This window comes from Carya illinoinensis, chromosome 3, assembly GCF_018687715.1.
Source record: "Carya illinoinensis cultivar Pawnee chromosome 3, C.illinoinensisPawnee_v1, whole genome shotgun sequence".
NCBI lineage: Eukaryota > Viridiplantae > Streptophyta > Magnoliopsida > Fagales > Juglandaceae > Carya > Carya illinoinensis.
The window spans coordinates 26,738,961-26,755,536 of NC_056754.1; the positions used below are offsets into that span (position 1 = coordinate 26,738,961).

General features: G+C 36.6%; 2 protein-coding genes across 3 annotated transcripts; one reads left to right on the forward strand and one right to left on the reverse strand.

Annotated features, from left to right (window-relative positions):
- The first annotated feature begins 12,106 nt into the window (after nucleotides 1-12,106).
- On the forward strand, nucleotides 12,107-14,794 carry LOC122305663 (glutathione S-transferase T3-like). 2 transcript variants are annotated; one of them, XM_043118236.1, is made up of 3 exons: nucleotides 12,107-12,268; nucleotides 13,678-14,116; nucleotides 14,199-14,794. In XM_043118236.1, exons 2-3 carry the CDS (start codon nucleotides 13,679-13,681, stop codon nucleotides 14,715-14,717), a joined length of 957 nt encoding a protein of 318 aa, XP_042974170.1. In that variant the 5' UTR covers nucleotides 12,107-12,268; nucleotide 13,678; the 3' UTR covers nucleotides 14,718-14,794. The 2 variants fall into 2 exon arrangements, with proteins under 2 accessions (XP_042974170.1, XP_042974169.1); XM_043118235.1 differs by lacking the exon at nucleotides 12,107-12,268 and having other exon boundaries at nucleotides 13,366-14,116.
- Nucleotides 14,795-15,604: 810 nt separating this feature from the next.
- On the reverse strand, nucleotides 15,605-16,576 carry LOC122305683. Its single transcript, XM_043118247.1, has 2 exons — nucleotides 16,422-16,576; nucleotides 15,605-16,265 (listed from the first exon to the last, which is right to left on the reverse strand). The coding sequence occupies exons 1-2, from the start codon at nucleotides 16,480-16,482 to the stop codon at nucleotides 15,763-15,765; spliced, it is 564 nt and encodes a 187-aa protein (XP_042974181.1). The 5' UTR covers nucleotides 16,483-16,576; the 3' UTR covers nucleotides 15,605-15,762.

Below are 16,576 nucleotides of genomic sequence, written 5' to 3' on the forward strand. Positions count from 1 at the left end.
TGAATCTGACCTTTGTACTTTATATAAGTTGAACAATACATTTGACCTAGACATTGGAGGTTTTCCAATACCCTTCTAGCCTTTCTCGTTTCTCGTGTTATAGGTTCGTATAAGGCGTGCGCAAGAGTGCAAAACACGTCCATACCAATTGGTGCCATCTGTGGGATATTTCGTATCTCAGTGTGCTTTTAGCATGCTTGCAACCACGCGCTCCCAAGCAACCAAAGACTAGAAAGCCACTTCCATGAACATGGAGCGTAGATTATCCAAGATGGGAGACAAACTAAAGAGAGTTACAGCAAAGTTGGAAGCACTTCAATGTGAGAATAAGGCCTTGAAGTGGAGGAATGTCATGTCAACGGAAGATGTTTTACCGAGTCAAGTTGATAGGGTAGAGGCAGAATCACAAAGCAAGGACAAAGCCCTCAACAATGAGAATGAGAAGAAGAAGATGCATTATGATCTGTGGAGCCTCACAGATAAATATAAGGAATTGCCTTGGAAGATAGGTGCCTATTCATCGGTGAATCAACTGCTTACCAATACTAACTTACCATGCAACATGGAAATAATGGTAGTACCACTCCTGCCAAAATTCAAAGTCCCGTTGGTTGAAATGTATGATGGGTCCAAGGACTCTGTTGAACACTTAGAAACATTCATAACTCATACGACGCTCCACGGGTTTCTAGGCAAAATCACGTGCCTAGCATTTCCTCTAACACTTAAGGGAGCCACGCATGGGTGGTTTGGATCATTGTAGCCAGGATCTATAGACACTTTTGAGAAGTTGGTAGGAAATTCCTGACCCAATTCATGATGAGTAGAAGAAGGAGAAGACCATCTGCGTACTTGCTCATTGTGAAACAACAGGAGGATGAAAGCTTGAGGGCTTACCTTACCCGTTTTAACAAAAAAACACATGATGACTGACTATCAAGATGAAATGATCACATTGGCAGCCTTATTAGGAGCAATTTGGCCTAGAAATCCCTTTTGTGGCCAAGATGGCAACTCCTGCCACTCTATGAGAATTCATGGACAGTGCAAATATTTTGGTCAATGTGGAAGGGATGTTGTGGGCTCTAACCATATCAAGAAAATCAAAGATGGGGTGGCCAGAAGACCAATCTAAGAAAGGGGGTCAAGGGAAAGATTGAGAAAAGGACCCAAGGATAATGAAAATTCAACATGAGAGTTGTCGAGAAACTGGTCCTGCAACCAGGATGACGACCTCTAGGATGCAATATTCTAACATGAATGCCCAAGAGAAAGTTAGGGAACCTCCTCAAGATGACAACCATGTGCCACAACACCAAAATTTGTGCACCTATCACAGTGTAGGGGGATATCAGACGGAAGATTGCCACACCCTGGAATGAAGAATTGAGGAAATGCAAGGTAGCGGCGAGCTCGAGCCCTTAGTCACCTAGAATACCAACCACAAGTGACCAAAAGAAAAAAGACAGGATTGGGAACAAAGATGCCCAAGAAGTGAGGGCCCAAGAAGTAGAAAAACCCTAGAGGGTACCATGATTGAGTTCCTAGACGAAGCATGGATTGAACTAACCCTTCCCTCGAAGAAATTTGCACAATACTTAGAGGATTTGTCAGGGGACGGCCCCACCTCCTCTGGGCGAAAGGCTTATGCACGCCAAGACAGGTACGAGAAAGTTTTGAACATCAAGAGATTGGCAAAGCAACCAAAGTCACGACCAACAATGACAATATCCTTCATTGATGACGACTGCAAAAGAGTAGTCTACTAGCACGCTGATGCGTTGGTAGAAACCATGTTGGTGGCTAATTGCACCAATTGAAGGATACTTATCGACAATGGTAGTTCAGCTGACATCCTCTTTCGGTATGTATTCATGAAGATGGGGATCAGCCAAAGCAAATTATGCGTAGCGTTCACCCCATTGAAAGGGTTTTTAGGAGAGGCAGTGAAACCTATAGGCTCGATCACCCTACCGGTGTCATCCGGGTCCGATCCCACACAACCACCATAATGACTGATTCTTTAATGGTTAGCGATCATCATACAACACCATCATTGGGCAACCAACATTGAACGCTTTTAGGGACATTACTTCTATGTACCACCTAAAAATGAAAATTTCCACAAAAGCAAGGATAGGGGAAGTTCGTGGCGAGCAAGTGCTCACCTGAGAAAGTTACATATAAGAACTCAGAGACAGAGAGAAGGAGGGTAGAATGGTTGAGTCTCCAGGAGTAAGGGGCCTTTTTCCACCTTCTCCACTCAAGATAATGGTGCACAAAGTAGTAGCAAGAGATGAAGAAGACCTGCAGCAGGGTGAGGCCAATGAGCCTCTCGAGCTAATCTACATGGACTCCACTCACCCTGAAGCCACAATAAGGACCAGAACCATAATGAAAGGCAAATAAAGGCAACAATTGAGGTAGCTCTTTGCCTACCATTGGGATATCTTTGCTTGGAGCCACGAGGACATGCCAGGAATCAACAAAAAAGTTATAAGACATTGGTTGACTGTCAACCCGGATGTACGGCCAATTAAGCAAAGAAAAAAGAGTTTTAGTACCAAGAAGTACTCTACCATTGTAAAAGAGGTCAATCGACTCTTAGTAGCCAGATTTATTAGAGAAACCCACTACCCTGAATGACTCTCAAACTTAGTACTTGTGAAAAAGCCAAACGGAAAGTGGCGAATGTGTATGGGTTTTACTAATCTCAATAAAGCCTGTCCAAAGGATCACTTTCCCCAACCCTAAATAGACCTAATTGTAGACTCCATTGCAGGGCATAGAATGTTGAGTTTCATGGATACTTACTCAGGATATAATCAAATCTACATGAGCCAATTTGATCAAGAGAAAATAGCATTCATAATCAACCGAGGGTTAAACTGTTTCAAGGTCATGCCTTTTGGCATAAAAAATGTGGGAGCAACATATCAGAGGCTAGTAAATAGAATGTTTAAGAAGCAAATATGGTAGAATATGGAAATATATGTTGATGATTTTTTTGTCAAGAGCAAAGAGCCAGAACAACACATAGAGGATATGAGGAAAGCTTTTAGAGTGTTGCAGCTATACAAAATGAAACTCAATCCTAGGAAATGCGCATTTGAAGTATAATCAAGGAAGTTCCTGGACTTTATGGTATCAAAACGAGGCATTGAAGCCAATCCAAAAAAAGTAAAGGCGATTATTGGAATGGAGCCACCAAGGAACCTGATTGAAGTGTAGAAGCTAACCAGGAAAATAGTGGCTCTCAACAGATTTGTGTCAAGGTGAACTGACGTATGCCTGTCGTTCTTCCAAGTCTTAAGGAAGGTACAAAACTGGGATGCCAAGTGCGAAAAAGCATTTTCACAACTTAAGGAATACTTGGTACATCCCCCATTATTAAGCCAAATCAAGCAGGGAGAGCCCATGTTCATATATTTATCGGTCACATTGGATATCGTATCCACTACCCTAATACTTGGGGAGGGAGGCTTACAGTGGCTAATTTACTATATAAGTTGAGCCTTGAGGGTAGGAGTGTAAAAAAGAAAAAAAAAAAAAAACCGGTTCAACTATATTAGACTTGGTCTAGAACTGAGTTTGGTTCGATCAGGTATCGGTTTTATTTTTCTTAAAACTGTTTAAAATCGGTCTAGTTCCATTTTTTTTTCTAAAACCAGATCAAACCGGTTCATATATATATATTTTAATTTTTTATATTGTATATAATTTATATATATGTAATATAATTATATATAAAATAGTTTTGGATTATATAATATTAAAATTTTAAAATCTTATATAACTATAGTTTATTGTATTGATAGTTATACTAATATTATATAGTGCATATTAATATTTATGCTAATACTAAATCACTATATATTACAATATATTACAATATATTATCACTATAGTATTATATACTATAATATACTATATTATATAATATAATATATTAAAATTAAAAAATCAGATTGGAACCAGTAAAATCAGAAGAATCAATTTAGGAGAATAATTGGGACATAATTAATTCTTGAAAATACAAAACCAATTTATACTAATTCGACCCTAAATTTTATCTAAAACTGGAGCAAACCAGACTAATTACACTTTTATTTGAAGGGAGCCGAGATGCGGTACCCCAAAGTGGAAATGATGGCACTCACATTAGTAATAACCACCCGTCGACTTTGACCTTACTTCCAGGCACACACTATAAAGTTTGTAAGAGCAGAACCCCTGCAGAAGATACTCTGAGCTCCAGGCCCTACCCATCTTTTAATATAGAAAAATGCTAGGTAGACCGAAGCATTTGCACCAATAGGTGCCTTTTTTTTTTCTTTTTTCTTTTTTCTTTTTAACTGGAAATGTATTATATATATATTTTTAATTTTTTTCTTAACTATTAAAGAAATATTTGATTGATCAGTTCTATCGAAGAATTATCGGTCTCTGCAGGACTGCCCTTTACTATATGAAATAATCTACCCAACCTTTGGTTTGCGAATCGCACGCCACATGCCTGAGGTGGCGAACTAGGTTCGTCGCCCACGTCCCTCCCAAGCTGCCTTCAGTGTCTCAGACTCTACTCCATACTCTTCTCTCTCTTCTCCATCACCCCTCACCCTGATGCCCTCGCCCAGCCTCACCCCTCATCCCTCCACTAGATCCCAGACTCTTCTCCCTCACCCCTCACCCCGACGCCCTCACTCTTCACGTCTTTCATCCTTTTCAGTCTTGAACCCTAGAAGAATTCATGCTCAACAAAGAACCATCTCCTTCACCCCTTCAGTCTCGATCTCGTCTCACTGATTCCTCCTTTCAATGCCCTCTCTCTGTCTCTCTCACTATGCCCCTCTCTCTCTGTCTCTCTCACCAAGCCCTCTCTCGTGTAACCTTGCTAACCCTTGATCCATCTCTCTCACTCTTAAACTCTGTTGCAAACTCTAGACATTGCAAAGAAAGATCTGCTACGTCACATCATAGTAACACACGTTGGACATTTTTCCTTCTGAAATTACACTGATTTCGGTAAGGTTTTTTTGGTAGATTTTGTGTAATTTTCTTGCACGTATATACACATTTACCTTGGCCCTTTGAATTACACTGATTTGTGCCCATATACACTGACCGTAGCATATCATTGATTTATGCCCATATAAAATGTGTAAAAAAAATATTTTCATATGGTCATTCTCATGTAGTAGCCCTCTAATTCGAATTACAGTGATACGAAGTTACACTAATTTCATTGGGAGGGGAAGATTTCATTAAGAAATATTTTCATATTCAAATTGTTAGTTTGGAACTGGTATTTATTGAAACTAAGTAACCTGGGAATTGTACTCTACATGTGTGGTCAAATTATGATTTCGGTTCTGATTCGGATTGGTTGATGAGGCTGAAAAATTGTTGTCTTAGTTTTGAAGACCTTACTGAATGTAAGAATTCAAATTGGTTTTTGGTAGATATTGTTAGGTGATGAATTTAGAGAACTGGTTGCTGCCTAGCTAGTGGTCCAATAGTAAGTTAAGAATTTAAAATTTGAAAGAGATTAATTTGGTTGGGGAAAACTAGGATAATATAGGTTTTTCAGAGTTGAAAAAGGTATAACAGAAAGATTAAGTGGAGAAGTGCAGAAGCAAAGAAAATTAAAATAGGTTTCTATTCAATGGCTGCATGGAGAGATATGTGAACAGAGTGCCTAGTATTGTTGGTTTTGTATGGGAGAATGGGTCGAGCTGAGTTAGGCTGGTGTAAATAACGGCTAAAGTTTTGAGTGGGATCTGGATGAGAAGTAAAAACTTTTCGGGGCAATTAATTGCTGTTGGGCATTCCGATTGCAATTTATGCTTGGTTTAATATTATATGATCCGCTTTATTACAGCTATGATAGAAAGTCGAGTAAAGATACTGAATTACTTGTTTAAAAATTTGAGAGCCATAATTTATAAGTTCTTAAAATGCATGAATTCAGTCCAAGAAAGATACTGTGTTACTTGTTTAAAACTTCATGAATTCATTAGTACGAAGGCTATTGAAATCATCAAGTTGTTGTTGTGATTTGAAAGCACTACTAAAGATCTACATCGACAAAAATCTTGGAATGAAATTTTATGCCTGTCCAAAGTATAACACGATAATTAATTTGTCATATTTTTATTTTACTTTTGAATGCATGCACAAAGTTCTTATATTTGATATTCTTGAATTCTACTTCGGAAGAAGCAAGATGCAAATTCTTCATATGGACATATATACTACAATTGGTGGAAGGAAAAATTCTAACAAGAGATAATGCAATTTGAAGGCGGCTAGTAAAGATTAAGGGTGGATGTATATTGTTGTGTTTGTATTAGATCGTATCTCTTGTAATAATTTTTTGTTGGTTCGAACTATAGAATGTTTGGAGATAGTTTTATATGTAAATAGATTGTTTACATTGTCCTTTGTAATAGTTTTTGGTTAATTCATACTATAGTTTTTGTTTAACCAAATGTGAAAATCTGTACTCGAGTATGTTCTTGAGAAATGAAATGTGAATTTTTCATATTCAATTTTATTGTATATTTCTCATAGGGTCAAGAAACATATTTTCCAGAGGATCAAGAATCCTCTTTACCTCCTTGTTGTACCTGCATAACATCTAATTGTTGGTTACAATAAAAAAGAAAAAGGGAAAAAAAATTAACACCCTTCAGGGCTCCTTGGATCCAATTTCATACCCAAACAACCATAACATGTAAGTGACTCAGTCTCAAATGTGCTTCTAAGCGTAGAAATGTCAAGTTGTATCAATGATAAATCTAAGATCGTATTCTACAGGGACAAAGGATTATCAAAACATTTGTGAAATTTTAGTTATATAAAAAAAAATGTATCGACTATGAGAGATGAAGATAAAAAAAAGTGAAATGCAATGTGAAAAATATTGAAGATGAGTTTAGGAAAAAAAAAAGTATGAATTCAATTTCTGCAAAAATTTAATTAAAGTTGGAATTAGAGTTTCTAATAAAAAATGCAATTTAACAAACACTTTGGTTGGGTATGAGACTCTTTTTGTTTCGATTCCTAGATAATTTTCTCGATCAACAATCCAATCAAGACATTGATAAATGGAAAATAAAAAGTTATGCTCAAGTTTTGTAATATTTTCCTATTTCCCTAAGGTGTTCTCTATTTTACTAGCTAAACACACATTTACAATCAACTGAAACAAACCTTAATAATTTTTAAGTTTTTGTTATGCCTTACATCAATAGCAAATCAAGAACAAGAGCCACAATCTATTTCCAATTCAAATCCGACTAGTAACATGGTGAAATCAAGTTTCATCAACAAAATATTGCATTAAACTAGAATTCAAAATAGATCAAGTCTCATTCCACAACCAAAATTTCAAAAATTAGATACACATAGTATCTCTAACAACAAAAATTAATCTAAGTTGAGCCATGACAAAACCTGAGAGAAAATATCCAAAATAAAAAATGAACTGAAAGCTAAAAATAAGAGAAAGACATTGCAGTTCACGAAAACTAAAATCCCAACAGCAGTTAATACGAAGCTAAAAGAGAAATGCAAACGGAAAATGTGCAAAAACTCTGCTCAGCAAAACTGAAATAAAAGCCACATAAAGAAAGAACAAAAAAACGCTGCCAAGATATGAAGATTAAAATCAGGAAAAAAAAAAGAACGGAAAAGAACAACTCACGAAAAAAAAAAAAAAAAAAACTCATGCAAGAACGAAAACTGCAAAAAAATATCCAACGGAGAAGAAATGAAAACTAAGAAAAAAATGAAGAGAGAGAGAGGCCACCAATCCACCGTCAAAACGAAAAACCAAGAGAGAAAAAAAAAAAAAAAAAAAAAGCTCTGCTGACAAAAAAATGCCTTCTCCCCTACCTCCCGTCTGCAAGTCCCAGCTGCGGCACTCGGCGTGCTCTCTATTTTCTTTTGTCTTTTTGTTCCAATCTGTAGCATGTAAAACATGCTATTGATGCTGCTTTCCTTTTTCTTTTCTTTTTATTTTCTTTTTAGATGTCATGCTCTTCCATCAATTAAAATCAATCTCCACCTTCAAAGAATACCTTATTTGCAGCTCATGTGTTCTCTTTTTTTTTTTTTTTTTCTCTTTTTTAATAGTACCTTGCAGCATATAAATAAGATTTGCAACATATAAATAAGATATGAGAGAAGTGAAATTAGAGTATTTATTTTGATGTGAAATCACTGCATTATAAATCTTTTTAACTATAAAAATATCAAAATTTATCAATTGACTCAAGTATCATAATCTATTACATAATTAAATATTTAAATCATTTTTAGTTAAACAATTTATTCACTTAAGTAACTTAATCATACAGTTTTAGCACTTCATCAGTAAGATTGATCAACTTGCATAAATGATCAGGAACTTTTGTCTTTCATTTACATATTAAGTGGTACAAGGTAGATCGACCATCCGGCTCTATTAAGTCAAACAAAAATAGTTTCCATACCCCATTCAACCATTATACCATCACACATTTACCCATGGATAACAATTAAACCCATTTACAAACTAAATCCATTAAACCATTTACAATCACACATTCAACCATTATCAAAACAGCTACAATGACACATCGGCTATCAAATTTCTCAGCTACAGTGGCACAAGTGGATAGCAGCACCAATCCTCTCGTTGGAAAGCAGGCCTATGAACTTCTAGTGTCCTTTGCATGCTGAACCTTCAATGTATACACCTGTAACAACCAAGGTAAAAAATTATTCAAAGCAATGTATATAGTAGAATAATAATGTGCCATACACACATGGAGTCCTCTAGTTATAAGCACCACATTATTCAAAGCAAGAATTTGAATCATATATATTAAAACTACCAATTCTAAAATGTCGACCTTTTTTTGTTTTTTCTTGGCTTCTTGATCCAAAATTAGAGGCCACAAAATCATAAAGTTAGAGACCATCAACAATGAATTGATTCGATAAGAATTTACACCTGAATGACCTAGTTGATCATCTCATAGTAGCAAAAACTGTACTAGATGCCAATGTGTCATTCTTTTTTCATTTTTCTTTCTTTTTCCATGCATGCTATTATCCTTCTCATGTTAGACTGTAAAAGCATGTTAATCATCTTTTTCAGAGCTAATTATCCCATTACCATAATTGAAAACTGAGTGAGGAAAACATATAAAGGAAGAGGAAACTGGTGTGAAAAGCATGCTACCTCAACAAGAGCACAGCTTTTTCTTCCCATTCTAGCACTCATACATAGATTCTACGTGGAATTTACTACTTTCTCCTACAAAAATAAGTTTCTTGCACTGCAACTTCTTAAGCCCTCTGTAAGGTCATGCCTCCTGCAAATATACCATCTGATCAATATACGCAGGCGTTGTTGACACAATATGTAATTTTGTTGAATTTGTAAATGCGACAACAAGAAGCCAATATCATTAAAATTCAATTGGCTTTGTTTTTTCCTTTTCAGTTTGCCTTATTGATCCACATAACCATACTGTCACCATCCCATGCACATAAGCTGGGGGGTATACTATGCATTTTGTTTCAAGATAGATACCAATTTATGGTAAAATTTTATAATGTGAAATGCAAGTACCAACTATGTTGCTTGTCATTTCAACAGTAAACATATATAGTCAAATTCAAATGGGCACCACAAGAAGACTTCAACCATAATAACAAGTTGAAGTCTTCATGGGTGGGGGGGTAATTCAAACTAACAACAATGACATGACAATAACCATTGGATGTATAGGCAAATTTCTTTGACGAATACACATTTACCCATTTACAAAAGGAAGACATTACAAAAGGCAAATTTTCAAGAAGATTTATAAACATGCAAAGGGGAACAATAATATCACACCTCATCTTGTTTATAAATATTCAAAGATGATTAACTTTGATTCCAAAGTAGGTCCAGTCCTGTTTTCATAACTTTTCATCATAAAGATCTGGTTCATTATCCTTTCTCTTTTATTTATTTTTTAATCCATGGCATGGATCCCTCACATTTGAACTTGTCCAGAATTTGCTTAGTGCCCATCAAACATCAAATAGTCCAAAGAATTTTCTTGCAGATTGATCAATTTAGAAGTCACCCACATTCTAATTTTTTTAATAAATCTTGAATTTAGTTACTAGAAACACTAGGTGATCAAAATTCTTGTTACTATTTTGATGTTTGCAAAACCAGAATAAAAAATAAAACTCATAGGACATGGGTTTTACATGTCTGTTCCAGAAGCTGCCAATTCTTCAACAAATCTTTTGCAGAGTATACTATAAATGAGATGAAAAAGTGTTTTCCCCTCCCATTTGCTTGGGAAAGCATCAAATCAAACTCAAATGATAATCTCCAATAAAAAACAGCAAGATAAAAGAAAAGGAAGAGAAAGAATCGACAGATCTGAGACTTGACCGACTTTTAAACAAACCCAACAAGACAACAGATAAAACGAAAGATAAAATAAAAGAAGCACTACCACCAACAAGACAATAAATTTTAAAAAGTGGCAGAGATTCTCAATCAACTGGAACCGTAGAACTTATAAAAAAAAAAAAAAAGAGAGAAAAAGTGAAAGATAAAAATTAAAAAAAAAAAGAAAAGAAAAGAAGAAGAAGTAAAAACAGTACCTTTCCTTCGGTTTCGACTATTTTTGGTTTGAGAGATAGTACTTGGGAGTTAACTCAAATGTTTATTAGAAACAAAAACAAATCTAGTAGTTAAAGAGTAAAAAAGCGACTGGAGAGATACTGGGAAATGAAAACAGAGAAAAAAAACCCTTCTGCCTTCTGGTGTGAAACCTGAAACCTATAAACATGTCGTGTTTCTTTCTTGTGAAACCTAGATTGCCTTCCTACTTCCTAGTATAACACTAACAAGTAGTTTGCATGTTAATGATGGTCTATCACTGTAGCCATTGGCTTCTATGTGTGAGCTCTATAGCACACAAAAGCCAAAAGATGTTCATACAAAGTAAGATGCTCTCCCTTTCCAATAGAGCAACCTCCAAGGGGCAGCGGTAAAACAGAGCTATTTGAAAAGAGAGTCACTGGTTTGGACTTTTCAATCACCTCGAAGGAAGTGGTGGCAACAGAAAGACGTAAGGGTGTGTGGCATTGAACAAAGAGACGCCGTCTCCAAGTGGCACTGGAAGAGGTAGGTGACGCGGGTTCGTGGATGGAAGGTGGGTGGGTTTCGCGGGTTTGGGATCTGGTTTGCACCGGTCAATGACCTTGCTAGGACAGGCGAGGCTGGGCAGATGGAGGAGCATGACCTCGGTGGCTTTGAAGAGAGACACGGCGTCGCCGGGAGGCTCTGGGCAGTGATTACTGAAAGTCTGAAACGGGTTGCCGTCGAGGGGATGGCGTTTCGCAGGACAAATTTGAAAGCAGATGAAAATTGAAACCAATATTTTGATTTGAATCAAAACGCACGTTTTGATTAAAAAAAAAAGATGCCACGTAGGTGTGCACTGTGTACACCGCTACAGTGACTGATCTGTAAGAGCATTGGCATTGGCTTCATCAAAGCCAATGCCAAATGCAAAATTAGATGATTTTACGAAAAATATGCTACATTGGATTAGTCAAACCCAGAAATGGGTAACTTTGACCTACACTAAATGTATCGGGTCTTTCATATATGAAGTGCTACTGTGCACTCATCTTCACATTATTTTAGTCTATTTTATTTATCTACCGGTCACTTTTCGTTTCCCTCTCTCCCCGTTTCCTCCCCGCATTTTCTCTCCCCATTTCTCTCATTTTCATTTCTCCCAATCACTTCGGCTCTAAACTTCGAATCTTCGCAGCCATTCGATTCTTCAACGGCAAGAACACTCGGCTCTACACGATCTTCTTCTCCAAAGGAAGCCGGTTTGTTTTCTCTCCCACTTTCTCTCTTTCTCTTGTTTTTAAGGTTTTTTTGATTCTTCCTTGGATTCTTGGTGCAGAATCATTCGGGGGTTTCTTCTACCAGTTTCAAGTAGATCAGATTCGTGCGGAAGGCATCCAATTTCAGGTTCGGTCGATTGCTTTTCTTTTTGAACCCTAATCTTGGATCTGTTTTTATTTCCATTCAGCCCCGATTGGGGCTTTTGCTTTCGGTTGTTTGGGTGGAAAAAATAAATGGTTACTGAGCATTCGACTGAAGTTGGGTCATTGATTTTGTGAATTTCTTGTAGATTTTCTTCACCAGTCAGTCCCTTCGGCTCAAGCAACCACACTCATTCTGGTATTGTTGTTACTAAAACTGTAATGTATTGTTGCCTATAGGAAGATTTGTGTGGCTGTGTGTGAATTGGTTTTGTATGCACTCGGTTATATGGAGTTCTTCCCTAGCAATTGATGAATATGGTTATGTGTATGGTGGTATATTTGCTTCGGGATGATGAGCAAGTGATACTGTTGAGTCTGTTGTTCATAAATTTTTATTTTTCCCATTGATGAATATTTTGGAGTCTGTTGTTCTTGTGTGTGAGTGGGTAGATTTGACTATCATCTTTGGTTTGTTACTATTGGAAACTACATCCAACATGCAGATCAATTGGATGTAACTGATTTGAATTGGATCATCCCAGATTTGATAAAAAGAAGGATGACATGCTTGTGTTCTTGTTTGTTTTTGTTTGGAAGAATTTGGTTTGTTCTTGTTTGTGTTTGGAGTTTTTCCTCATGAACAATCCAACATGCAGCATCTATTTTTAAAACTTGGTGAGGTTGGTAATGTAAAGGATGCCATGATGCATGATTAGTATAAAACATCCAATATGTTAGTTCAAAGAGGTCGATTAAATTGTGGGGACCCATTTGGAAAAGTGCTTGTGGATCTACTGTTTTTGTAAGGACCCATTTGGTTTTATTGCTTGTGGATCTACTGTTTTAGAACTTAGAGGTTCCTAATAAGATCGTGTCAATATTGTGTGAAAGCACTTCGCCTAATAAGCTTTTAGAAGTTGTGCTTCCTCAACTGATTCTTCCATTAAAAAATTGATGGAGTCTTCCAATTGTTTTGTTTTTAGTTGCACTATTCGATCTTGGAAGTTCTTGTGTGAGGTTTTTGTTAATCTCCCATATGATAGAGCAGGTTATTCCATTCCTTAATAAATACAGAGAAGGTTTACATAACTCTTACTGAAACAAAGCAAACCTAAGAATGTTGCTTGTTTGCAAGGAGAACAGTAGGTCATTCACACAGCAATATTGGAGTTTTATAGTCACTAATAAATTACAGTCTCATATTCAATTAAATTGTAAGCTGAATTTTTATACTGTCTTTCTGTCTATGGAAAACTTGGTTTCCATATATGACCCGAATTTGATAGGCCTTAAATAAGTGCTTGTTAGTCTATTGTTTTTCTATTTTTTTATACTGTTTTTCTGTAAACTGTCTTGCTGGACCTTGTTTAATGCAAAATACGTTGTATGTGCTGCTGTTTTTCTGTTTTTGTTCTTTTTTTTTATCTGTTTTGCAGTCATTTATTTATACGAATTTTCTGATTTTGTTATACAGTTTTTCTGTAAGCTGTTCTGTCTTGTTTAGGTATTATATTTTTCAATTGCAGTAATTTTTGAATTCCATGCCTTGTTTATTGTTTCTGAATTTGGTTGTGTCTAACAACTTAAAAATTGTAATTTTTAAAGGATGGACAATCTTTTGGAGGAGGACCCATTCTTCACCACTCTCTTACAAAGTGGAGGAGAATGTCCTATTACCACTCCAACATTCACACCCCATTCTAATACTTTGGTCAGCCCAACTCCCCTTCACGGTGAAAAGAGGCCTCCAACAAAAAAAGTTCAAAGAGGAGCTTCTTTCACTGTTGAGGAGGATAACGTACTTGTCTCTGGTTGGCTGAACATTAGTATTGATGCCATCCGGGGAACTGATCAGAAATCCACTCAAATGTGGGAGCGGATTTCTGATTTTTACCATGAATATAAGAAACCACATAATGTGAACCGTTCGGTTGGGTCATTGATCAATCGTTGGTCCATGATTCAAAAATGCACAAATAAGTTTTGTGCATATCTAGCACAAGTTGAGTCATTGCACCCGAGTGGTGCGACCGAGCAAGATAAGATATGTTTCATTTTCCTTTAATAATGTGGTCTATTTACCTTAGATTTAAGAAGCTGACACTATTTCTTAAAAAAAATTTCAGATTGAAAGAGCAAAGATATTGTACAAAGAGATGGAACGAGGGAACTTCACATTAGAGCATTCTTGGAATCTTTTGAGGCACCAACCCAAATGGCATCAACACATGAGTACGCTGATTACGAGGAGAAAGCCTGTCGATAGACAGCCTTCCAATGAGCAGTCAAGTGAAGTTCTGGGCGATGTTGTGGAGGAAATCATTGAAAGGCCTGCTGGAAAAAAGGCTGAAAAGGAAAGCTTGAAGAAGCGGAAGGCACAAGAACAATCTGATGCTGAGTTCAACACGGCATTAGGAGCAATGACCGAGGATAGACGATTGTTCATGGCGGAGAGAAGAGAATGGCAGACGAAGGCTGATCGCGATAGAGGTGCACAACTGGATCTTGATAAAAGAAAGTTTGATGCTGAGATGATGGGCAAGGATCTTTCTGGTATGAATGCCATGCAGCAAGCCTACTTCCGTAAAGTTCAGAAAAAAATTTGGGAAGAGTCAATGAGTGATGAAGATGGTATATCCGAATGACTTTCTGATTTCCAGCTTGTAGTGGCTGCTTAGCCACAAGACTTCAACATGAAGCATGTGGCTGGGCAGCCACTATGATAATGGACGACTTTCTATTTTTTTGAATGGAAATACATTGGAATTTCTGAATGTTAGTTTAGTTTTTGGACTTGGTTTTGTGGATAGAAAATCTGTGAAGTACCCATTTTTTGGAAGTGTTTGTGGATTTGTTTGTATGTGATGCAACTTGTAATTGCTGGAATTATTTTGGTGAATGGAGGTTGTATTCTTAAACTTGTCTGTTGGATCTGTTTGTGGACAATATATATGATAATGGTGTCATTTAGTTAGGCTGATTTTGTATGCTTTTCCGACTGCTGTATATTCCTGTTTTGAGGCTGTATTTTTTATGTCATGCAGCTGAATTTGTGAAGGTTTATTGGCTCCAAATGTTGCAGCTGTATAGTTGCAGTCAATAGTATAGTTTGTAGGTTTTATTAGATCCATAGGAGATGTATATTCCATATTGTGTACCAGTTTTAGACACTAATAATTTGTAGAGTTGTGTAGAGATAAATCCTTGTTTTAAGAAGCTGGTTTTATACGAGATGTGTAGCTTTTAATCCACTGAATTTGTATTTTTATTTAAGAAGATGTTGCAGCTGTATGTCATTTTCCTTTATATCCAAAAGCTGTATGTCATTGAGCATTATATCCAAAAGAGCATATTGTGCAACTGCCTTGTTTAGTATAAATATTTTCCTATCCATTACAGTTAATAAAAGGCACAATTTATATACTGCCTTGACTATAAATATATATATATATCCAAAAAAAGTTACTAAAATATATAATATATACTGCCTTCAATATAAATATATATATATATATATATATATCCATATAAGTTAATACGATGAACAAGTGATACTGCCTTCAATTAAACAAACTAGTGATAGGTTCTCAACATTAAAATAATAAAAAGGAAGTCATAAAAAGAAGTTGAATTTTAATGAGCACTACAATACACCAACGAAGATGACGTTGGCTTTTCAAGAAATCCATATTATGCTCGGCCATGCATATTCCATAAGTGCTCGATAAGGTCGGCTTGGAGTTGAGAATGAGTGACTCTATCTTTAATACGATGATGTTGGGCAATGAACTCCATGAATTCAGGTATATTATCGCGTGAAATTGGCTCGGATGGAGTATCATCATTGGCTTCATAATTGAATTGGTCAGCCCCGAGATATAGATGACGTTCATCTTCAACAATCATATTGTGCAAGATAATGCATGCGTACATAATATCTTTTAGAACTTCAGGTTGGAAATACCTTGCAGGTCCACGCACAATTGCAAATCTAGATTGGAGTACTCCGAACGCACGTTCGACATCTTTCCTTGCAGACTCCTGGCAAGCAGCAAAATGTTTTTTCTTTTTTCCATGTGGAGCAGGAATTGTTTTTACTAATGTTGCCCACGAAGGATATATACCATCAGCAAGATAATATCCCAATGTGTACTCGTGACCATTGATAGTATAGTTGCATGGAGGACCACGGCCTTCGGCCAACGCAGCAAAAACAGAAGATCGATCAAGTACGTTGATGTCGTTATGAGACCCAGGTAAACCAAAAAAAGCATGCCATATCCAAAGATCATAAGAGGCAACAGCTTCCAAAATAATAGTTGGTTCATTTACGTGACCAGAGTACATACCTTTCCAAGCACTAGGACAATTCTTCCATTTCCAGTGCATGCAATCAATGCTACCCAACATTCCTGGAAATCCACGCCTTTGTCCAACTTCTAGTAACCTTGCTATATCATTGCTGGTTGGAGACCTCAAGTACTCACCCCCCAAAGATTGACAC

Coding starts and splice junctions, on each gene's coding strand:
- LOC122305663 (XM_043118236.1), top strand. CDS start 13,679: ATGGACAATCTTTTGGAGGAGGACCCATTCTTCACCACTCTCTTACAA. Junction 14,117..14,198: donor GTGCGACCGAGCAAGATAAG/ATATGTTTCATT, acceptor AAAAAATTTCAG/ATTGAAAGAGCAAAGATATT.
- LOC122305683 (XM_043118247.1), bottom strand. CDS start 16,482: ATGTTGGGTAGCATTGATTGCATGCACTGGAAATGGAAGAATTGTCCT. Junction 16,266..16,421: donor TTGTCCTAGTGCTTGGAAAG/GTATGTACTCTG, acceptor CGTTGGCCGAAG/GCCGTGGTCCTCCATGCAAC.